General features: G+C 49.8%; 1 protein-coding gene across 2 annotated transcripts in view; it reads right to left on the bottom strand.

The window, feature by feature from the left end:
* The window catches only part of ABTB2 (ankyrin repeat and BTB domain containing 2), a 172286-nt gene that overhangs the window by 20056 nt on the left and 128335 nt on the right, over positions 1-23895 (bottom strand). For both annotated transcript variants that reach the window (XM_031941908.1, XM_031941909.1), the window contains exon 3: positions 18253-18466. In XM_031941908.1, coding sequence (XP_031797768.1) covers positions 18253-18466 — 214 coding nt within the window. The remainder of the gene's footprint in view (positions 1-18252; positions 18467-23895) is intronic.

The following is a 23895-nucleotide window of genomic DNA, read 5'->3' on the forward strand; positions in this document are numbered from 1 at the left end:
TCTGCACTGGCCAAGCCAGATGTGAGTAGTTATTCTGTGTGCTAGCTGGCAGAAAGGCAGCACATATTCCCCAAACATGGGAGAGCAAATCCTGCCTCAGACCCTTCTAACTGTGTCACCCTGGGAAGGTGATCTGGAAAATGGGTTTTAAGGACCCAGTGCGAAATTTGTAAGAGCTTGCTAACCTTAATATGTTATATACAGCCTGTTATTAATATTTTAGTGAGAGCAGGAAATATAATATTATCAATGATAATATCAACATTATTATTAAGAACAATGAGTGTATAACAGGAGGGTTGGTAGTTGTGAACGGCTTTACAGCTAAGAAAAAAGGCCTTGTTCGTGTTGCAGAAAGAATGAATGAACAAATCCAAGAATTCTCTTCCTGCCAACAGCTCGGGAGGTTCGGCCTTGATCACAGACCTGCAGCGTCTATTTGTAAATCGGATGATATTTAGATTTCAAAAGTCCGTTCGAACATCAGAAGCCTTCAGATCAAAACAGGAAGCCAAGCTCAGAAACATCACGCCAAACTGCCGTCTGGCTCAGTCCTTTCTAGCCACAACAAAAGGTCGCCTAACCTCTCTTAAACCTCCGGCGACGGGGGAGTCGCTACCTTCGGAAGCAGCCCCTTCCATCCTAGAGCTCCTCTAGTTGCTGGGTCTGCTGTCCAAACCTGCCTCTGTCACACCATTGCTGCCTGTGCAAGGAGCCCTTTTGGCAAATGATTTCTTTTTTTATGTCTACATATTTATACAATCATCTGGCTGCACAAGAAAAATCAGATCAAATAGGAAAAAAAAAGAGAAATAAAATAAAATGCGAGCAAACAACAACAAACAGGGTGAAAATGCTGTTGTGATCCACACTCAGTCCCCACAGTCCTCCCTCCATCATTGCTGGAGATGGCCACGTACATCAGAACTGATCCTCATACAGTATCATTGCTGTGTACCATGACCTCCTGGTCTGCTCATGTCACTCAGCATCAGATCCTGTGAGTCTCTCCAGGCCTCTCTGAAATCCTCCTGCTGGTCATTTCTTACAGAACAATAATATTCCATAGCATTCATACACCACAACTTGTTCTCGGCTGATGGGCAGCCGCGCTGGTTCCAGTTCCTTGCCACTACAGAACGATTTCCCTCCAAATATCTGCTGAGTGACTTGCCCTAAGCAAGTCCCTTAACCAAGTGTTCTCGGCTGAAAAGTGAGGGGAGGGTATGATGGCCACTGCCAGATCTAAACCTGTCGTCCTTTGACCCGAGCGTTCTGCCCACTTAAACCCTCTCCAGCTGCACTTCCCCGTCTCCCCCAATTATCAGCCCAAAGGTATAATAATTCTCCATGTATCCCTATTTGTGTTTTATCCATTACCTCTACCGGACAAGCATAAAACTCTACTAAAATATTAGGATATTTGGAAATAGAAGCCTAAATAAAATAAAAAAAATAGAAAAGTAAAAAAAGAATTCACCAATTAGCAAAAGCGTGTCATGTCCTCTGGATGATAAGGAGCCGAATGTCTGCCTCCCCCTGCCCAGGCCCGGCCCAGCGAGGCAGGGCTAATGGCAGCGATGTTCTCGGGAGCCGCGGACGCCACGAGGGAGCTGGGCGCTCCAGCGACATGCTGCTGGGAGCACGGTTTCTGTTCTTCTGAAGACGGTACATGGCCACATGCATTATTAATAACCGCAAAGAGAGCCATCTCAAAGATGTTTTCTGAAGGTCATCTTGTTTTCCTTCTGCCCTTGGGGTGCGTCTGTCATTCATCTGAATGCAATTATGACAATTCCACCCGCTTAACCAAGCCCCTCCAACCCTCCTCTCTCCGCAACAGACGGGCACGAGCGGAGGGCGGAACAGTCAGGGGGGATGCCCAGGCCCGGCCTGAGTGCCATTCCTCCCTGTCACGCTTCCTCTGGCTCCCCTGGAGAGCCAACTGATACACTGGAGGCACGAGTCCCGAGTTCAAAAGCCGTTTCTGCTGCCTACCACTCGGAACCCATCCTGCTGGCTTGTGGCATTCCTGGGAGTGCTGGACCAGTTGGACCCCACGGGCTGCTTCTATAAGGCAGGAGGGCCCCCAAGCAGAGTGCTGAGAAGTATCTGCTAATTAAAAGGGGAAATGGTGTCCCCTCGTCTCCCCTCTTGGCTGCCTCGGGATCCCGGGGCACCGCCGACCACACGGACACAGGCGCCGACAGCACCAGTGCCGGGTCTTTAAGCCAGAAATCCACATTCTCAGTCCTTTTATGCTTCCTTCAGGCGGGCTCGGTCCTGGAGTTCAGACGTTGGCAAGTCGACAGGGGGATGGGGCCAAGGCTTCGATTCTGGGGGAAAGGGAACAGTGAGACCACCAAGGAGGTAGCGCGCTCCAACAGAAGGGGAGAACCTCAGGGGTCCGAGGTCCCGGGCTCGAACCCTGCTCCTGAGACTTCTGCTCTTGTCGCCCTAACTGGACGGTCCTTCCTCCTCGCCTCTGCTTCTTCAACTTCAGCTTGAAGAAAGCTAGGGATTCCAAGGGGCTGGATCCTGACTTTGCTACCCCAGCTTCTCCAACCTCACCTCCATCTCCTGGCTGTCTTCCAAACTCCAATCTCCCCTTCTGCAAAAAGGCCTTTCCCCCTCAATCCTGGTGCCCGTGGGGCTGATGCCTTCTCTTGGAGATCGCAGCATCCTTTGCTGATTGTCTCAGCAGAATGTGAGCTCTCTGGGGCAGATTTCACCTGTATATCTCTAGGAAGTGTAGTGCCAGGAGCACCAGGCCGGGAGTCAGGAAGACCCAGGTTCAAAATCAGCCTCAGATACTTCCTAGCCATATGACCCTGAGCAAGTCACTTCACCTCATGTGCCTCAGTTTCCCTCATCTGTAAAATGAGCTAGAAAAGGAAATAGCAGGGACAGCTAGGGGGTGCAGTGGATAGAGCACCAGCCCTGTAGTCAGGAGTTCAAATCTGGTCTCAGACACTTAACACTTCCTGGCTGTGTGATTGATCCTGGGTAAGTCACTTAACCCCAATTGTCTCAGAAAAAAAAAAAAAAAGAAAAAAGAAAAAGGAAAGGAAATAGCAAACTACTCCATTATTTTTGCCAAGAAAACCCCAAAAGGGGTCACAAAGAGTCATTCGTGACTAAACAATAGCATTTTGTATTTATATATCCGGGTACAAGCAGTCTTTAAAGATAGGGGAAATTTCCTTCTTTTGTGTTCCCAGCACCCAGCACAGTTCCCAAAACATAACATGCTATTAATAAAGGGAAAGAAAGCTAAGAGGGGGCTGCCGGTGCCTCTCTCCCTACACCCTGACCACAGACTGACTGCTCCACTGCATGTGGTCCCGCGTGATGTCCAGCCAGGATTCTGTGGGTACAGTGACCCTCTGGCCACCAGCCACTTCTTATGATTTCTGCAGGCCGTTTTCTGCTTTCATGAAAATCGATGAGATCTCTTCATCCTCAGGAGATCTCTGCTCGGGCTTCTTTCCCTCGCTTCACGGCCAGATTTTGGAGCCAAGGGGCAGTTTGCGGGTTAGTGTGGGCTAAGTTGGGGCAAATGATGAGTGCTATGGCGGGCAGCCTCGAATGGAATTGCCCCCCACAGCTGCCACTTAGTATCCCCAACCGACAAAGCAAGAAATGACTGAGAGGTTGGCTAGAGTGACCTCTAGTTTTTCTTTCTTTTCTTTTGCTGAAGCAATTGGGGTTAAGTGACTTGCCCAGGTCACATAGCTAGGAAGTGCCTGAGACCAAATTTGAACTCAGCTCCTCCTGACTTCAGGGATGGTCCCTCTCGTTTTTCATAGAAGGAACAAATGTACAGAGTGAGAAAGCAGAGGGAAGGATCTCTAAGATCCTCCATGGTTCAGAATCAGAATGAGACAATGACTATAAAAGTCGACTCCAAATTGGAAAAGAATCCTCCCCTGGTAACATACCCAGCGAGTGGTTTTCCAGACTTGATTTGACAACTTCCAAAGAAGAAGAACCCATTGTCTCCAAAGGGAGCCCGTTCCATGTTTGGATAACTCTTTAATTGTTGTTGTTTTTTAATTAACCCAAAACTTGAATCTGTCATGTTGCAACTTCGAGCCACTGATCCCGGTTTTGTCTTTGGAAGCCAAACAAAACAAGACCGATCCATCTTTCAGGTCTCAGCTCTTGGAATACTTGAAGATGACTACCGTGTCCCTCCCAGCTTCCCTTCTTAGGTTAAACACCCTCAGTTCTTTATGGCAGATTTGATGCCCTTCATCACCCTGACCGTTGTCTGGCTTATTAAGGTCCCCGGTACAATATGGCGGCTGGGACTTAGTCTGACCGAGGGAGAGGATGGGCCCGCTTCCTCCTCTGTCCTGCTCGAGCACTCTCTCAGAAGCGATCCCACAGAATTAGGGAGTGAGCAGCCACATCTTGTGGTACCTGGAAGGGTTCACATCTCCCTGCCGTGTTGTCTGCAGACCAAGAGCTCCATTCTGTATTTTTTTTCCCCCAACTTGAAGGGCCATTTGCAACACAGACGCAAGCCCTTCTATGGGGAGTCTCGGAAAGGTCTTCCACAGGCCCTGGTTTGTAAAAAGCCTTTTCTTTCCACCTTAAAGACCAGGGCTGTGGGGGAGGAAGAATGAAAACAAGCAAACTGGAGGCCCTAAATTTAAGAGTGCCTCGAAGCTTGGAAAAAATAAATAAACCCTGTATCACTCAGCACACTTATGATTTATTGTGATTCCAGTCTTAGAAGCAGTGTCTTAACAACGGGGAACAGGAAATGACTCCAATTTCCAGGCTCAAAGCAGGCCCTGTTCCTACACGGGAATGGGCAGGGGGCCTCAACCAAACCGGTCCAAGCTGGCGGCCTGGATGCCCGCCTACAACCAGCAGTTGTGAGAGGGCCAGCAAAAGTCGAAGGGTCTGGCCAACACTTTGGGCTGGAAAGTCAACTTTGGCACGGGGTGGCTCTGCCAACCGTGGACCCATATCTGCCTAAGCACATGGAGGATTAGTATCAGTGTGGACACGGACGGTCCCACCAGGGCACCACATCCTGGCCAGTCAGCACCAGGGCTTCGGGAGGCCACGTCGGAGCTACTTAATTGAACATTTGGCTAGAAGCCCCAAAGGGTTTCACCTTTAGAGCCTTGATCTTACAGCTGGGAAAATTTAGAGAAGGTACCAACGGGTAATGGACTTGTTTCCTAATGATCGATTTCATCACCATCTCAGAACCCCAAGAAGGGAAACTCGAGGGGATGGGCCGAAGGAAAACAATACTTTATTTAGAAAGGTGTGGCCACAAAGATGTTCCCCTTCAACCCCCAATTATCTTTGCCTCTGACACACCCTCAGATAAAACCAACCTAATCATTTGCCTTTTGAGAAGGCATTCAAAATGGTCCAAAGAACTGCCCCCGCACCCCATCTCTTCTGCCAAACAATACCCACCCACTGCTCTTTGCTCATCATGTGGATGTGACCTGGATCTTTTCCCGATGGTTTGGGATGGGGGGCTCACAAATCTAGATCAGAGGCTCAGTCTCCCAAGAGAGGGGAATTACACAAATGATAAACCCCTTCCCTGATGAGGGATGGCCCCAGTGCATAAAACCATCCAGCATGATCCAGGTGGCTTCCCTGGGGCCCCACCAGAAATTGCCTTGCCCCCCTCCCCTCTCTCAGTGGCTAAAAATGGCCCTAACGTTTCGAACTCTGGTTTAAAACACAAGAAAAGCAGTGTTCTCCTGAAGTCAGATTTTCTTCCAACTCAACTGAAGCAATTATAGTCCAATTCACATCTTGGGTTAATTATTGGGAAAAATGTTGGGTAAACCAGAATGATTTCCTCCAACTCAGACCTCTTCAGACATCTTCAACCTCCTTTTATTTCCCACCCTGCAACTCCTGGTGCATATCCATCCCTTCAGTCAAAACTGCTGGGCAAACGTAGCCGCTGCTCCCGAGGTGACTGGATAGGGGTGATTTCTGGGTAAAGTTATGTTTCAGGGCTCAGGAATGGATCTGGGATCTCTGAAGAGGGAGCGTGCTTCCCTAAGTGTATTCTTGTTCATCCCCTGCTCCCCCCTCCCCATTTGGTATCCATTAGCACGAACTCTAAATAAAGATCTGGTCTCTAATGCCTCCAGATGGAGAGCTTATTTGCACTGGGATAGGTCTGGAATGACAACAAATTCTCAATAATCCAAAAGTGGATTATCTGTGACAGCCCCCAGCTTTCTCCCACTCCCATCCCTCCCGCTCCTCCCCAGGTCAGAGCGAGATAGTAGTTGACAGTAGAAGAGGGGCCCCGATTTTGTAAGCGGGCAGGATTCTGGAATGTAATTAGAAAGCCACTTAGAAATTATTTTTGGATGAGTTCAAGGAGCAGAGTGGGCTGTTTTGCCTATGGGAAATTGCAGAATTCCTTGAATGGCGTCAAATTTCCCCCTGAAATGAAGGCTCAAGCTTTTTAATAACAATTTTCCACTAGTGGTGGGTCACAGAATATGACTGAATGGTCTCTGAAACAGTGAAACTGCAAATTACTGAGAGGGCAATGGAGATGTGGGTGAGTGGTGGGTTTCAGGAGAAATCGAGGAAGGCCAGTTGTGAACTCATGGGAGAATAAGACTCTTGAGTTGTACAGCCTGGGCAATGCGGGCTGGAGTCGGGGATGTTGGAGGGAACGTACCCATCAATAAGACCACACATCCATTTCAGTATTTGGATTAACCATGACTCATCGATCTCTCTCCCCTAGGTCCAATAAAGGGAGAGGGGACTTTTCGATGGGGCCATATTTATTCTTCCTAGGGTTACAATGGGATCATGGGATTTTTTTTTTGGGGGGGGGGAGTCTAGACCTATGATTTCATAGGTATCTCCTAGGATAGAAACTAGTTTCATAGTTATAGGATTTATAATCTTAGAAAATTTCTTCACAGGCAAAACAAAGAGCTTAGAAGTCCCATGCTCCTCTCCAAATCACGTTCCCTCTTGTGATCTCTAAAATCAGATCCTGGCCAGTTCTAGATTCTAGGATCCCAGATACCACTAATATTTTCATGAACTACACTAAGCACTGAGTTACTACAAGCAATCGAGATTAGGATTGCAGACCAACAGATAAATATGCATCGGAAGACCACGTGCTTCGAAGCACCTTGACCATAGTAATGTGCAAGTATGAGAAGATACTGCCGATAATTCTGTGTCACAGATACATCAAAAATCAGCCATCCAGGGAGAGTGAGGAATGACAATGGGCAGCCCATGAGCTGCACAGACTAAAAAGAAGGGCTCCCAGATAGATTTTCTTGGGAGGATTTTGCAGGCACAAGAATTGTGTGAATGGATGGCAAGTTCAGTGAGCAGCACCAAGAGGACAATTTCCACAAAGGATACTGGAAGAGTCCCTCTTACCAAGCATGAATGGATGAGAAAGCATATATTAAGTGCTTACTATATGCTGGGGACATAAACATAGGGGGAAGACAATCCTGCCCTCAGAGAACTTCCACTCTTTTACTGTTTTCTTGTAAGCACAAGGAAAGTTTTTATCGAGTCCCAGAATCTAGAGCTGAAAGGATGGCCACAGAGACCATTTAATCCAATTTCTTCATTTACAGATGAGGAACTTGTGGTCCAGGAAGGATGGGTTTCTTAATCAGGGTCAGAGGGTGAGGAAGCATCAGAGGTGAAATGTGAAGTAATAGGAAAGCCCAAGGAAGGGAGAAGTCACAGGGATGGGGAAAAGCTCTGTGATGAAGTGGATTTGCCATGGATTACAGGAGTATCGGCAATACTGACTGGATTATGGGTCTAGATTTAATAGGCGGGGAGAGAGAGGGAGAGAGAAGGGACGGGGCTTGGATGGCACACAGTGCAAAAAGAGAGTAGCCAGGCAACTTGAATTTAAATTATGACCTCAGAGGAGTAATCTTGACATAGAGGCGGTGAACTCTAGGTGTGGAACGAGGCGTACAATGTCAGACAGCTGCTGCATTGATTTATTTTGTTTCTGAATTTCTCTGTTCCAGAGGCAGGGTTATGGGGTGAGAGATTGCTACCTGGAAGTGAGTTACTTCAAAAAAGAAAAGAGAACTGATAAAAGACAAAGGAAAGTCCCTGTGAGAAGTGCCCGGGATGGGATATGGTTTGTGTCTGTATCAGGGAAGGCAGTACCCACCCGGATGAGAGCGGGAATCTGCCAAGTCTAAGTCCTCGAGTCAGGATGATTTAAGAAGGGTTCCAAAGCCCAAAAATCCATTTACAAGAACCAGTCTTGGAGGGACTCAAGTCTTTGGTTACCAGAGTCTGCCCTCGTGTCTTGGCAGACAGTTCCCGTAAGAAAACCATTTCCAGTGTATCATCTTCCAGTCAAAAAGATAACTGTTTCATGTTCACTAGAAAAACTTCCCTGGGAAAGCCCGACAGTCTGCGATTCCTCGGGGGCTCGTTGGTTTCGGTAAATGGGGACAAGAGCGCCCTGTCTAGACGCCGCCTAAAAGCTGGGAAAGGCTGATGTGATCCGACTGCCTCTGTGGGATGGGGAGGGGGCCCTGGGGATCCCCAAGCACCAGCACCCACAGTCAAGCCGGGCCTTTCCCAGTGGTGCTTGGGAAAGACTCTGAGGCATCTTGTGGGTGAGATAACAGGAATTCCAATCAAGCCTATTGGGCAAGGTGCCATCCCATCTCCTCCTTTCTCACACTGCGAGGAACGCTCCCAGCCAGCAGTGAGCCGGACCCCTGGCTTGGCTGGTAGGAGGGTGTCAGCTCTGAGAGCGGGGGGCCCAGGGGGGACACCCTTGCTCGCGGGGTCTCTCCCCCCAGCCACACCCTGTCTTGCTGGGGCTGGCAGCAAACCTCATTGTGGCCAGGAACAAACCTCAGGCCCCATCCTGATGCCCGAGCCCCAGACGGGCGGAGGTCCTCCCTCCTTACTCAGAGTGGTCCCTCCCAGCTGTGGCTACCACCACCCAGACCTGCCTCCAACAGGTGGGCTTAGGAAGCTCAGTGCTTGGATGAGGCCATTAAAAACATCAACAATCAAGTGGTGATGGGGCTCCAATCGCACATCCTGCTAGTCAGGGTTCTGAGGATGAGTATCATTGGTACAGAGAAGCCCAGCAGAATCACCTCCCCATCTGGGGGCCCCCCCAGGATGGACAAGGTTACTAGGCTGAGAGCTCCTAACCCCACCGGCCAGGACTTCTTCGAGAAACTGGGGAGCCGGCGGACATAGGTCCCCAAGGAGGGGCAGCATCCCTGAGGGGGCGGAGATCAAAGCCAGTTATGGGACTGGAATCTCAGTTGGGCCACTTGGAGGTAACGGATGAGTCAAGGGAGCCCAAGGACACATTCCGCTTTTGAAGACTTCTTAGCTGCGTGATGCTCAGCAAGTCATTTAATTTCTTCTCTGTGTGTTTTCTGTATGTTCTTTAGAACTAGAAAGTCTTCCAAGGGTCTAATGATGACTCTTCCAGATCTAATTCTAAGATTCTGACACTAAAGGTCCAACATTCCCTGTCACAAAAACCTTTTCAATGTTGTTTAAAAAATCATCACGAGATGGTTAGGGAAAGATGGATCCTTCCACTCAGAGGGATATCATCACTAGGACACGGCGGTCAGTTTTGTCATCATCATCATCATCATCACGGCGCTGACGGCTCGCAGGCTCAGAGCTGGGAGGGACCTTGGGGGTCACCGAGTCCAGAAGGAGAATGATCACTGTCACGATTTACTTGGTCGACTTAACCCTTTGTGGTCTGTAGGGCACTCCATGTCTCAGATTGGTGCTCTGATTATGTCCATTTTATAGATGAGAATGTGGGTCAAGGAGATAATAAAATTAACTCCCAGGGCCAGTCTCTGAGGTGGGGTCTCATGCTCTGTCCACTCGAGGTGGGCTCTTCTCTACCTCAAGAGCTCACCCGGCACCAAGCAAAGTGTGAAAAGCCTTTTACTGACTTTGGGCAACAGAGCTACCTTTTCCTAACTGCCCAGTCCTATGAACTCAGATCCAGGGCTGATCCCTGGGGGAGAAGAGGCTCACACAGACCGTTCCATTCATGCTCCATCACCTGCACTCACAGCCACGTCCACACTATGGATACCCGAGAGCATAAAAGAAAGAGCCATTCATGGCCGGGGACTGCCCTCAGCTTCGGGGGAGGGGGAAGAGTTGACTTCCCTTCCTTCCAATCTCATCTCCAGCCTCAGAGGTGAATCCCAAGTTCCATCAAGTATTTGCCTCCTAAAAACCCCTTTAAGGAGATGAGATGGGGCAAGGTCTATGTGGGGTGGTCGTTCAGAAGACATTTATCCTGACTCTTGGCCACCATTTTCACAAGGCACAGGAGAGCAAGAGAGAAACCAGCCCACTTTGGCCCCAAACGGCTCAGGGATGTCCCATTGCTACCCCCAGGCCTGGGCTTTGAAGGAGCCTCCAGAGCCTCCTTCTTAGGGAAAAAACCAAGCTCCGACGATGATGACAATTATAATATAATAATTGTCCGTTTCCCTACAGTTGGGATTTCCTGCTGCCGGAGGGTCCCCAAGAACCGCGGCAGAGCTGGAGACAAAGAGCATTGTTGTGGCCACGTAACGAGCCCCCCGGGGCCCCCGCCGCTACCAGCTCGCTCTCTTTCTCCCTGCCCGTCTTCAACAATGAGACAGGAAACTGGACAACCAGTGGCCTCCAGCCCAGCACTCGACAGCCAGAGAGAATCCTGTCCTTCCTCTGGGACATTTGGCACCAACTGCTTCCTCTGTCTAGCCCAAATCCCTTAATTCTTTCTTCCCAAGGAACCTGGCACCGAATGCCCTCCGACCGGCCCTCACGGAGCTGCGGGCGACTGACAGGTGGCGAGACGGGCCCAGCAGATGACTGGCCACCACCGACCGAGGAATCGCACAAGCATTTATTAAACACCTTCTAGGCGCCTGCCAGAAAACACCACCTCTGACCGCATCATCTCAGGTGGGGACTAAACAGGATAATTGCTTCTTCTTGGTTTGTTCAGAACCCAAATGGGTGATTTCACTGGCGGTTGAGAATTTCTTGTGAGGGAATGCCCGTTACCAGTATAGAGTGGCACCTGGTCTGTAACGCATAACCTCAGAGTCTGTCTGGTTCACTGAGAGTCAATTGGCATTTATCTATTTAGTTGTTTATCTATTCATTTATTTGTTTATTTTTTGCTGAGGTAATTGGGGGTTAAGTGACTTGCCCAGGATCACACAGCCAGGAAGTGTTAAGTGTCTGAGCCAGATTTGAACTCAGATCCTCCCGACTTCAGGACTGGTGCTCTATCTACTGCACCACTTAGCTGTCCCCAATTAGCATTTATTAAGTGCCTACTATGTACCAGACTTTGCGCTAAGTGCTCAAGGCAAAAGTCCCTGCCCTCAAGGAACAACTGGTTTAATGAGGATGACAACAGGTGAAGGACTGTGGACAAACAAGATGCATGTGGGATAAACTGGAGAGGAGAAATAGAGGAAAGATACAGACAATAAGGGGAGAGGCTTCCAGGAGAATTTGAGCTGGGACCTGAAGGAAGCCAGGAGGCAGAGATGGGGAGGAAGTTTGGGCTCATCCAAGGTCACATAGCAACACATTTGAGAGGCAGAACTTGACCAATTCGCAGGGGACCAACCCTTATCTGCTTATGTTACATCACACATCTGACATGGCAGATAAAGCTCAGGACTTGGAGACAGCAAGAATTGAGACCGAACCCTTCCTCGAGGCTACCTTTGTAACTTTAGGTAAGTCAATTAACCTCTGACAACCTCAGTTTCCTCATCTGTCAAATGGGCAGAAGAACAGTAACTCCCAGGGCTGAAGAGAGGATCAGATGACATAAAATACACAAGGCACTTTGCAAACCTTAATTCACTACGTGAATGCTAATGTCACCTTGTTTAATATCTATATAGCCAAGAATCCCCAAATAATTGGAGATGTGTGCCCATGAAACGAGTTCACATACGTGTGCACAGCTACACACATACACACGCTTATCCAACCTGAAAAGCATCCTGGGACCCCGCGGAGAACAGGAGGAATTAATGGAATGTAAAAACTTCCAGCCTCTGGGATGTCAAACACACATGAAATGCATTAGGGGTCATACAATTTTCCATCCAGGAATCACAGGACTCCACAAACCTCCCAAAGGCCTTTTCACCTGTCACTGTCCTAGAACAGGGAGGCAACCTGTGACCCCTCTGCCAGCCTTTTTGTGGGTAGCAGGCCATAATGGCAAGATGGGAGTCAGAAGATCCGAGTTCAGGTCCTCTTCCCGCTACTTCCTAGCTACAGGGCCCTGCACATTTAACTTAACCCCTAGGAAAACCTGCAATTGTTCGGCGCTTCCCAAGTTTCTGGGTCTGAGATGGATGCACTGGGAGAATTAGTTCCTCTTGCTGGGTCCTCTTTGTTAATCAAAGTGGGGGAGGGACAACTAGATGATAATTAATATTCTGTCTGGTTCAGAATCCAGGCTTTTGATCAAGATGAGAGGTTTCCATAAATCCCACTGATTCCTCCAAGGGCGAACAAGAAGTCAAACAGGGCTCGCAGCCGGCCCCTTCCTCGGCCCTTGTTCCTCCTACCTGTGGGCCACAGCGGCTGCTAGTTTTAAAAAAAGAGATCAAGGCTCCCCCCCCCCCCCCCCCCCCCCCCCTGCCGTTCCCGCTGTCAGGACTAGAAACAGATCGTTTCTGAGGTTTATGGGTTTGCCAGCTCGGGGAATACTCTGAAACATCACAGTTAATTCACTCAAATGCTGCCCTCGTCTTGTGCTCAAGTTTTTGAGTAAGCAGATGGAGATTTAATGCACAGAATGGGGGGGGGAAATCAAGAGGAAAAAAGCTTAACGTGGCAAATCTTCTTGAAATGGTATTTAAGGGAGACAGAACCCAGAACAAAGCCCGGCTGCTATCATCTTCACTATTTGATAAGGAACCACTTTTGCAAGCTGAGCAAAAAAAAAAAAAAAAAAAAAAAATATAGGGTGGGGGGAGAATGAATGATCCCGAGCCTTCCATAATAACATACTGCATTTCTTCCTTATGTCAAGTGCTTATCTGACAGGGAGGTGCCTTCCTAATCCTTGCCTATGTGTGGAGGCTCAATCAACTGACTAATTCTGTTCTGAGAAGGTGGGGAGGAAAGCCCCTCTCCCCTAGGCTTGGGCCAGCGATCTTTGATCTTCTCCTTGTTCAAAATGCATATATTTTGTATTTACTTGCACACAAGCAGCCCTTCCAGAGAGAATAGTAGAATTGTAAGCTCTTTGAACACAGAGAGGCTAGTCCCAGCTGGCATATAGAAGGTGCTTAATAAATGCTTGTGGGATTGAAGTGAACATCCAGGAATCTGCCCCTCCAAGGCAAGCTTCAGCTCCTTGACAGACACCAGGCCAGGATAGCCCCGTCTCCCCCAACAGAAGGAGACTCATTCCCTAAGCTGGCACTAATAGTTGCCCTCACTATTAGTGCCAACTTAGGGAATGAGCCTCCTTGGTTGGTTTGGGATCAGTAAGAATAGTCCTCCAGGGAGCCCTGAACACACCCCGCCTGAACTTGTCTGGTGGAAATAGGCCAGCCTTCTGTGTTCCCAGCAGGCGGAGGCTAGGGGAACGGGGCATGAAGGGTGGGTGCAGCCGGAACCGTGGGCCTGGGCCCCAGCTCCAGCCCTGAGCAGGTAACTCAGGAAATTCCCCAGGAGCACCTCACTGCCCCCTCCTTCTCTGTTAAAGGGCCTGGGGGAAAGGGAACTGGAAGCGCAGGGACTAGGGGAGAAAATACACAAACCGCAGAAGCCACAATGCTGCCCTGGTCCCAAAGTGAGCCAAAAGCAGCTCAGCAAAAAGAAGCTTCAGCCCAGGGGTATATCATTCACAGGGCTGGAGCCCAGACGCCTACCTCCAGCATTTGGGGGCCTGCAGGGAGGAGGTTCACCAGATCAGAGCTGTAAGGAGGAGCCCCAAAGGTCATTCAGTCCAATTCAAGGGGAACAAGAGACCATGCAGGTCAACCTCTCCAGGTCTCACCTACTCTGTGGACTAAGTTTCCTCATCTGTAAAATGAGGGGTTGGACAAGATGCTTTCTGATTTCACATCTAAAACCCTATTAGATCTACAGGAATTTCCTACTATAGGAGCACGAGCCCAGCGTCTCACAAGGAAGAGAAATCACTCCATAAGTACTAAGTGACTGTTGAGCTCTCGTGTTTTTCCCTTTTCTTCTTCTTAATCCAAAGTTAGGGCTTTCCTTAAGCTGGGTCCCCTATCTCCCCTCTCTGAAAAATTCCCAGATCCACCTCCCCTCGCGCCTGACTCCACACTGTGGGAGCTCCCTGGCAGTTCTGATGCGGGGAGTGACACTGGGATGGGAGCAGAGGAATGACCCCACTGAGGGATTCTTGGATGCGGCAACCCACGGCAATCCCGGGGGAGCTCCCGGGGTGCAGCTGCTGCAAAGGCTGAGGTTTCTCTGTCTGAGACTATGACAGAGGCTCTCCGGAATGACACCTGGTGAGGCGTGAGCCCTCAGGCCAAGAGCATGGAGAGGGTGAGAATCTGTTTACTCACCGCCTCAGAGCTCCCTGAGGAGAGAGAAGATGGGGGAGTGGAAAACAGCAAGAGATTCCAGGTCACCAATCCCGGCTCTGCCCCTGATCTACTCTATTCTCCTCAGGGCAGCTCATGGGCTGGCTGGCATCTTCCTATTCCGATCGCAAGAAATCTTCCTCCTTCCCTTAGGAGGATGTAAACGAGGGCAGAAATTATTTTGTCTTTGAGTCTCTATGGAAGAACATGGTAGGCACTTGGACGCTTGTGGAATTATACACACCAGTTAAACTTGGCTCAGATGTTCATTAACTTTGCAAACTGCTTCCTCCCGCCCCTTCTCTTTTCTTAAATTCACTGATATAAAGAATGGCTCCCTTCCTGGCTGTGTGACCCTGGGCAAGTCATTTAACTTCAATTGCCTCAAAAAAAAAAAAAAGAAAAAAAAAAGAAAAGAAAAGAAATGATTCCCCGAGTAGGCAAGAGAGAAGGTTTTTTGGAATCCGAGATGATACATTCATTGTGAAGTAAAGGAAATCAGTGTTTGTAGAAATGGAAGGGGCACTGTGACGAGTGATTAAGAAACAATCAGGCTCTTCTATTTTTAAATTCACTGATATAAAGAATGGTTCCCTGAGCAGGGAAGAGAGAAGGTGCTTTGGAACCTGAGATGATACATTCTCTGTGGAATAAAGGAAATCACTGTGGAATTGGAAGGGGCACTGTGACTAGTGATTAAGAAATCATCAAGCTCTTCTATTTTTCCTTTTTCTTCTCATTGATACAAAGTCAGAAGGTTTTGATTTAAGTGAGACTGGCCCCATGACTCTCTCCGACTGAAAAATTCCCAGATCCACTTCCTCTCCCATTTACCTCCACCTTGCGTGAGCTCTCCACAGGCCTGACGTTTCTAAGAGATCAATAAATTGTTCTAAAACAAAATCATTGCTGAACAATACAGTAATTTGACAATTCCAATAGACTTGGGACAGAAAACGCCATCTGTATTTAGAGAGAGAACTACAGAGACTAAATGGGGATCAAAGTGTACTATTTTCAATTTTTTTGGTGTGCTTTCTTTGTTTTTCCCTTTAGTTCTGATTTTTCTTTCACAACATGACAAATATGGGAATTTGTTTAAAATGATTGTATGTGGATAACCTGTCCTGCTTCCTGTCTTGGACAGGGGTGAGGTAAGGGAAGAAGGGGGGAAAATTTGGAACTCAAAATCTTACAAAAATGAATGTTGAAAACTATGTGTAAGTGGAAAAATAAAATACTATTGAGGAAACTCGCCCTTGAGCCGCCCCCAACCTTTCGTTTGAGGTTCCTTAGGCTACCCTAGTGCTGCAGTCACTTAGAGGTCTACTCTGGCCAGACCCGAGTGTTGTAGTGAAATTAGGGCCAAGCTAGAACCTTGCAGGGTCATGGTCCAAACCTCTGGACAGACCCACAGGCAAGGTTCTAGATAGGCCCTGGAGGGCGGGGGCTGTGACCACACCTAGATTTGGATTGGCCAGTGCTTACTGAGGGCTCCACAAGACAAGCCAACAGCGGGAAAGCATCCTGGGTGGGTGACTCTCCACTTTCCCAGGTTATCAAAGGGGGCAGGGCCAGCGGGGCTGGAATGCTGAAGGGAAGGGGCCCACTGAGGGACCCAGGGCCCACCCAGCTTCTTCTGGATCACACTGCAGTCACTAATGGTCATTACTGTGGAACGGGTCCAAGTCCCAGGCAAGCTCAGGCCCAAGAGGTCTGGGTTCACCACTGGCTTTATTCTTCTCCACAGGCCCCCAAACTGGTCTCCAAACCGGGCCGCCCAGGAGGCCCCTTGCGCTGCTGCCGTTACCTGGAAAGGGTTCCCTCCTGGGGCGAGCCAGAGTCTGAGAGCCGCCCCAGTTTCTGCAGAGGCTGGAGGGAAAGCGCTGTCGCCCCTGGGAGGGTCTGGACAGTAGGAGAATGGTTGAGAGAGCTGGCTGGGGCAAGAACCGAGAGCTCCGAGACGGACAGCTCTTAGCCATGACACAGAACATGCTCACACGTCCCTAACTCTGAGTCAGACATCTCTGTGTTGGTATACAGTGTGCTTGGGGAACGCCATGGTGTGTGTGCTGGGGGGAGTGCTCCTCAAAACAGGAAATGAGTGATCCCAGCGCTTGTTGACAGCTATTCAGGCTGTGGAACGGGGTGATAGTGATGACGACGAGGGCAGAGGACAAAACAGATCTCTTCCCTTAAGTGGGCGAGATTAGTGGGCCAGACGTCTGCTCCACATGCAGAGATATTGGAACCACAGCTTTAACCCCCCCCACTAAGAGACGGGGGCGGGGGAGAAGGATGACGCAACCCCTCTGAAGGGAGAGGGACTTGTACGAGAGACCCTGACTCTGTACTCTGTCCCCTAAGCCAAAGACTCATCCCAGTTTCTTTCTATGGCCAAGAGGGTTGGGGTTTCCATACCTGCCTTTTGGCCATGACTGAAGGCTCAGCTCTCAGTGGTGACTGGGAAATTAGTCACTCTGTAAAAAAGCACCCTTCTTTACCGCACTGAGAGACTGCCCCCAGTCCCCAGCAGTGCTGGGTAATACGTGGGGGAGGGAGGAACAGCTCACTCACCTGGAGATTTCTAGGTCGGGTTCGTTTTAGGCCAGAATATATGGCAATGGTTCATTCTGTCTAAACGCTGGTTTTAATTTCCTATGTGCCCGCCTGGCAGAGAGCTGATGACTCACAGAAAATACCTCGCTTGCAAATGTGTCTGTGCAACATACAGGGAGGCGTGTGTGTGTATACACATATATATAGGTACACTTTCACACTCGTACAGAAAACCACTCAAATGCTAACCCCACTCTGTAAGACACAGACTCTTAATTAGGGGTCCCCAAGAGGTCCAGCTGGGGATCAGATGTCAGGGAGGGAGCAGTAAACAGGAGAAAAAACTATTGTCCAATTTTCACTAACCTCTCACTGAAATTTGGCATTTCTTCTGATCATGAGCTTTCTAGCTAAAAATCCTCTGGTTTTGTGATGCCATCTACATCAAAGGAGCAGCCCCACTTTCAGTGTCAGAGATACACCCGGCCGGGCCAGATCCTGGTCATGTTAATGGGGCTGGGGTAGGAGGTACACCAGGAAAAGACTTTGCTGACAGTTTCTTTCTCTTTGTCTCTCTGTCTCTCTCTCTCTTTCTCTCTCTCTTTTTCTCTGTTTCTCTCTCTCTCTCTGAGTCTCTCTGTCTATTTCTCTGTCTCTGTTTCTGCCTCTCTCCATCTTTTCCCATGATGCACCCTTGCAAGGCTATTATATGAAGGAAAGAGGTAAGGACTGTGAGAGAGAACGAGGGCTCAGTCCTGCTTTTGCCACCTGACCCTAAGAGCGGCGCTGATTGTTGTAAACTTTTTCTTAGTGAATAAGGAGATAATCTCCAAGTTCTTCTTGTTCAAGAATTCTATGGTTCTGGGGCCTAAATTAAGCCCGTTCTGGAAAGTTCGACCCAAGCCCTGGCTGGGCCCCGCGCCACCTTGGACTGCCAACTTTAGGCCCTGCCAGGCTCACCTACGCTGGGTGGGAAGGCGCTGACCCCGACCCCCTGTGGCTCCTCACAGCCCCGCCCCCCGGGGCAGGACCCTGACCCCCACGCCCATTCCCCTCCAAGCTCTCCTACCGTTCGTTGTTCAGGGTCATTCTTGGCGGGTCCAGGTTGGGGTTCTCCATGGACTCCATCTGTGGGCAGCGCAGGAAATAGTAGAGCGTGTGCAAGGCGTCGGGAGACCAGGTGATGGGCTGCTGAGGCTGGCGGGCCTGGCGGGCTGGGCTGGTGCCGGGGCACAGGGGATGATGGCACTGCATGTGGTGCATGGCCCGGGAAACCAAATCACCTGCAGGGAAGGGGGGACAAAGGGGGAGGTGAGCTCTCCTGCCCTGGGCTCCGTTCCCTCTTAGATAACGCTCCTGCTGTCGTGGGAAAGGGCTGCCTTCCAGCCCTAATTATTATTTACCCCCAGAGCTAAGGGGCGCGGGTGAAACTGCCACCCAGACCCAGGGGCCAATTAGGTTCGCCTTTCACTTATGGTCCTGACTTAGCAGCGGGAGGGAGACACTTGGCAGGGCCAACGGCTCCTGGGAGCTTATGCTAATGCGGTTTCTTTTTCATCATCCTGGCTCCCGCCCTCCCTGCCAGGTTCTCTCCACCTCCTTGGCCCAAGGAAACCCACTGCTGCCCCTTCATCCTCATGCTCTCTGTCCCTTTGTCCATCTCTGTGTCTGTCTGTCTCTGTCTCTCTGTCCCTGCTTCTCACTAGCTCTGTCCCTGTCTCTGAGTCTCTCCATCTCTATCTCTGTTTCTGTCTGAATCTGTGTCTCTGCCTCTCTCTCTGTGTGTCTGCCTGCCTCTTTCTCCCTGTCCCTGCTCATCAGACTCGCACCCTGGGGTGTCGGCAGGTGCGGGACAGAAGCCATGGCTCCTGCACCCTGACAGGACTTTTGCCATTTCAGCCCTGAGGGAGGCAGACCGCACTTGCAGAGGGGCTTCCCATCCTGGCTCTGCAGTTGCCAGCCCTAGATCTTGGGCAAGCGCTTTAATTTCTTTCCCTGGGCTGAGACTAGACTGGCCCCCCGGTCCTTCCCAGCGCTGGATCCCGAGCCCGGCTCCATTCTTACTGCCGGAGGGACACGAGGTAAAGGGTCTCAGTTTCCTTCTCTGGAAATCAAGGGGCTTGGGCGGCGATCTCTAAGGCTTTTTCCAGCTCAAATGTGCCCCACGATGGGCTCTCAAACCCTCCAGTTCCCAGAACCCACAGAGGTTTCTAGAACTCCTTAACTTTCCCCAAACTGAGTACAGGAAATCTCCCTCCATTGTCTGCCCGCTGACAATGCTGAGAAAGGATGGGACCAAAATAGCTCTGGGCACCTGCAGGCCCCTCGGTGGGGCAGGCCGGGAGGGGGAGGGGGCGGGCCCTCTCTCGGACCCCTCCAGCTCTGTGCCCAGAAATGCAGGCATTAGGGGGCCTGAGCGGAGGGGGAGGCGCCATCAAGCTCCCTGGCCCCCTTTGAAACTTCTGAACATGGAGAACATCAGAGATTCCTATCAGGGTTGGGGGGGGGGGGTGGTCAGTCCTGGATTCTGTCCCTGAAATGCCAAACAACCCCAGCTTGAAGGCCTAAGAATCAACCTGGTCCAGGTAAGGAAACTGAGGCAGTTGACATGTGTCCTCCAGCCCCCAGGAGGAATAAATTAGTGGCTGATTGAGGACTAAAATCCAGATAAATCTTAATTGAGCTCCTTTGCTGGAGTCTGGCCCTCAGCTCCTGACAGAGTCTCTCTCCCAAGCCCGGCCCTGGCTGAGGAAGGCCTGTTCACTGTTCCTGCGCTCCGAAGATCACATTTGGATTAGGCAGAGTTCCCGCTAATGAGTTTCAGGGATGGAGAGGATGATCAGCAAACAAGGCTGAAGTGTCAGCGCATCTCCATCCCCTCACAAGCGGCCCACTCCCAGCTGAGGCCCCGGCCCAGCTCCTGCCTCATTTCCTGCGGTCCCAGCTGAGAGGGTCTGGGGATCTCTCTTCACGGAGCCCATGGTGCCCGAGTTGGCCCTGGGTAAACAAGGGCTGAGGGGAAGAAGCCCGGGACACAAACATCCGTCTGTGCTCTAGGAGAATTCAAGGGGCGTGAAAAGGACCACTTGGGGTGGGGGTGGGGGCTCAGATGAAAGCAGGCTGCAAGATTAATGACAAAACCAGCCCGCCCTGGGCCAGGGGCCCCCACTCATTAGCACACACCCAATGGAAGGGGAGAAGGCACTGCCAGCAGCGGGTCCCATCCTACCCCCTTTTCCTCTTCAGAAATGATCATGATACCCGGGCCAGAGAAAATGCACCTCGCCCCTGCGGGCCCAGCCCACCAGCATTCAAACCGCCCTTTCCCTTCTCTTCTCTCTCATTCACCGAGACTCCTTTTGGAACCGGGCACACGAGCAGCCTCAGAAAGAACTGGGCTGTCGCACCGCGTGGCCGGGCCCTGCCCTCCGGCCTCCCAAAGCCAGAAGGACTGGCTTCATCAGCCTCCTGGCCGGGCTCCCTCGCCAGGCAGCCTCCCCTCGGCACGGCTCTCTCAGCTGCAATAAGTTGAAACCTGGCTCCCGTCTCTCCCGGCCCGAATGTCATAACTCTTGGCAAGGCCGCAGGAAGGAAAAAGCCAATAGCATCAAGTGAAAATCATGCTGAAATGGTATTTCAAAGGCACGGTGAAAGAGAATTTAAAAAAAATGCTATTGGAGAAGTCTCCGGCCCAAGTCCACGACAGGACTGGAAAGTGGAGGCGACCTCCAAAGGATTCCTGACATTTTCTTTTCTTTGGACCTCAGTTTCCTTATTTGTAAAAGCAAGCTGCTTACTCTGGAGGAACTTTCCACCTTTGTTTTGTTTAATTTTTTAAAATAGTGTTTTGTTTTTCTAACTACACGCAGATAGTTTTCAATATTCACCTTTGTAAAACTTTATGGAAATTTCCATCTTTAAATCTACGATCCTCTGAAAGCGGGGCAAGGAGTCAGAGGACATGAGGTGCTTCTGAAGACTTTCACGAGCCCTGCTGACACCTCCAAATGAATGAGGACCCAGAGCCGGGTGGTCTCCACCATTTCAAACAAGGTCGTGATGCTCTTCTGCCAGCGCTGACTGGCTCTCCCCCACCCTGGCACCTTCCTGGCAGACTGCCCGTCTGCCCGGCCCCAGAACAGCCTTCTCAGGGTTCTCTCACTACATGCTTTCTCTTATTTACTAGAGCTTTTTTTCTCTACTTCATTAGGCTGAGGACCCAAGCCCCAGCACACCAGGTCCCCCTGCTTTCTTTCTGGAGTGACCCAGAGGTTATGATGGGACGAGATAAGGAATAATAATATAAGCATATGTATAATATGTATATATATAATATGTGTATAATATATATATTGTATATATATAAGATACAAGTATGAGTATATGATATATATGTATAAGTATGTATATAATATAAATACATATGTATATGTGTATGTATATATATATGTACATACATATAAATACACACACATATTAGTGCTTGTGATGTGCCAGGCACTGTGCTAAGTACTTTGTAGTTATTCTCTCGTTTATTTGATCCTCACAAAAATTCTGGGAGGTCTATGTCATTACTGTCCCCATTTTGCTAAGGAGGAAACTGAGGTGCATCAAGACTAGGGGACTTGCCCAGGGTCACACAGCTAGGAAGTATCTGAAGCCACATTTGAACTCGGGTCTTCCTAACTCCAAGCCCAGGGCTCTATCCCTGCCCTAAAACAATGGTTCTCAGAGTATGATCCAGAGAACTCTGGGGTCAGGGGATGGTCTGAAACCCTTTCAAAGGGTCTACAAATTCAAAATTAGTTTTTATTTCTAATATGGTAAATATCTAACTATAACCCACATAAACAATGTCACTTTGGACAGATTTTTAATTTTTTTTCCCCGAGGCAACTGGGATTAAGTGACTTGCCCAGGGTCACACATCCAGGTAATACAGAAGTGTTAAGTGTCTGAGGCCAGATTTGAACTCCGGTCCTCCTGACTTCAGGGCTGGGGCTCACAGTGGATATACTGTGCCATCAAGCTGGCCCTCCAATTTAATTCTTAATAATTTTAAGTTTATAAAGGTTTTCTGGGAGCAAAAGTTTATGGCCCTAATGGATTAGAGCTTAGAGGTCACCCAATCTCACCCTTTCCATTTACTGAGCAGGAAAGGAGTCCAGAATTGGAGGCAGCTCACCTAAAGAGGCACAGTTAGTTGGAAAGGAAATAATTGTGATAAAAAAACAATGCTGGTCATGGTTAATAATAACAAAAATGGCTTTTATGTGGAGCCTTAAAGTTTGCAAAGCAAACCCTGACCCCTGGAACCCAATTTTGAATAAGAGTCCTTTCCACAAATCCCCCTTTCTCAAGGTGAGGATCCCCCCTTTCCACCAATTAACCATGCAAAGCTTAATGATCGGGGGGCCTCCTTGGCCGTCTTTTCAAACCTCTTCATAAAGTAGCAAATAAAAGAGCCAGAATGGAAGTGAAATTGGGAGCAGCCTCATTTATCCTGATTGTTGGGGAGAAGTGGATTTATTTTTTTCCTTTTTCTTCTCCTCCCTTCCCCCTCTCCTCTCTCATCAGGTTTTCCCAGTGGGGAGGGGTAAAGAACAAAAAGCTGCCTTCTGAGCTTCCTCTGCAATCGGGCCCATAAGAGACCGATACTTCTCAACCTGTCAGGCAGGCTCAGTAAGGTGCAGACATTCAGGGAGCTAATGAATATCAAACTTTCATGGGCTTTTTAGGGACCAGCTGTTAGCCAAGTGCCAAGTATCACCAGCCTCCTCCCGTGCTCCTTGCATCCCTCCTCCCCCTTGCTGGAACAGACGGGGGAAGGAGGGGGGCAGAGGATCCTGGCTTTGGGGGGGCAGAGGCATCCGACCACATCAAAGAGCCTTCTCTATTGCCCGGGATGAGTCAGGATGCTGCAGCAGAGTGGGAAGCACTTCCCAGGTGCTCCGGAGGCGCCAAACCCCGGGTCAGAGATAGAAATGAGAGACTAGGGGAGTTCCTGGTCTTGAGAAGCTTACACTCTAACGGGAGGATTCCACATATAATGCAGGGCAGTCCAGGTGGTGAGACCCCTCAGACCTTAGAGAACAGTGAAGGGGGTACATGGCCCCGTACCAGGAGGAGACAGAGGCTGGCATCCTGCCGACAGTGGGCATGGCGTGCCTGTAGGAGACTGGGCAAGAGGCTAATGAGGGTTGATGATGAAAGGTCCTGACTCCCCTCACCTGCCTTCTGGCTGACCATTGGGCTGCTCTCAGCTTAAACACACCGGGAGGAGCCGTGGCACAGCAGGAGGGCAGAAACCTGGGGTTCCACCACAGACAAGTGGTCTAAGTGGCAAGGAGGGCATCAAAATTATTGGGACAGTCAGAGGGAAGGGAGGTTCTTCCTCCCTTCCCACAGATGCTTCCCTCTCTCTTCCCTCTTTCCCACAAATGCCATGGGTGTGGCAGCCACCCTGAATGAGAAGGAAGCAGGTTTGATTCCAGCTCAGATCAAAGTGCCCCCAAAATGCCCGTACCTAGACCACAGAAGCCTTCCCAAGGCCAGACCGGCAGGGCAATGTAGTGGAACAAGAAAAGGTGCAGCTAGACTCTTACACCTACGCTGGTGGTTTGGGGAAAGTCTGCCTACTCAATCTCATCTTTTTCCCCATCTGCAAACTGTAATAATGGTAATTATAATCATAATAAAAGCAAATACATGT

The sequence above is a fragment of the Sarcophilus harrisii genome, chromosome 6 (assembly GCF_902635505.1).
Source record: "Sarcophilus harrisii chromosome 6, mSarHar1.11, whole genome shotgun sequence".
In the NCBI taxonomy this organism is placed as follows: Eukaryota; Metazoa; Chordata; class Mammalia; order Dasyuromorphia; family Dasyuridae; genus Sarcophilus; species Sarcophilus harrisii.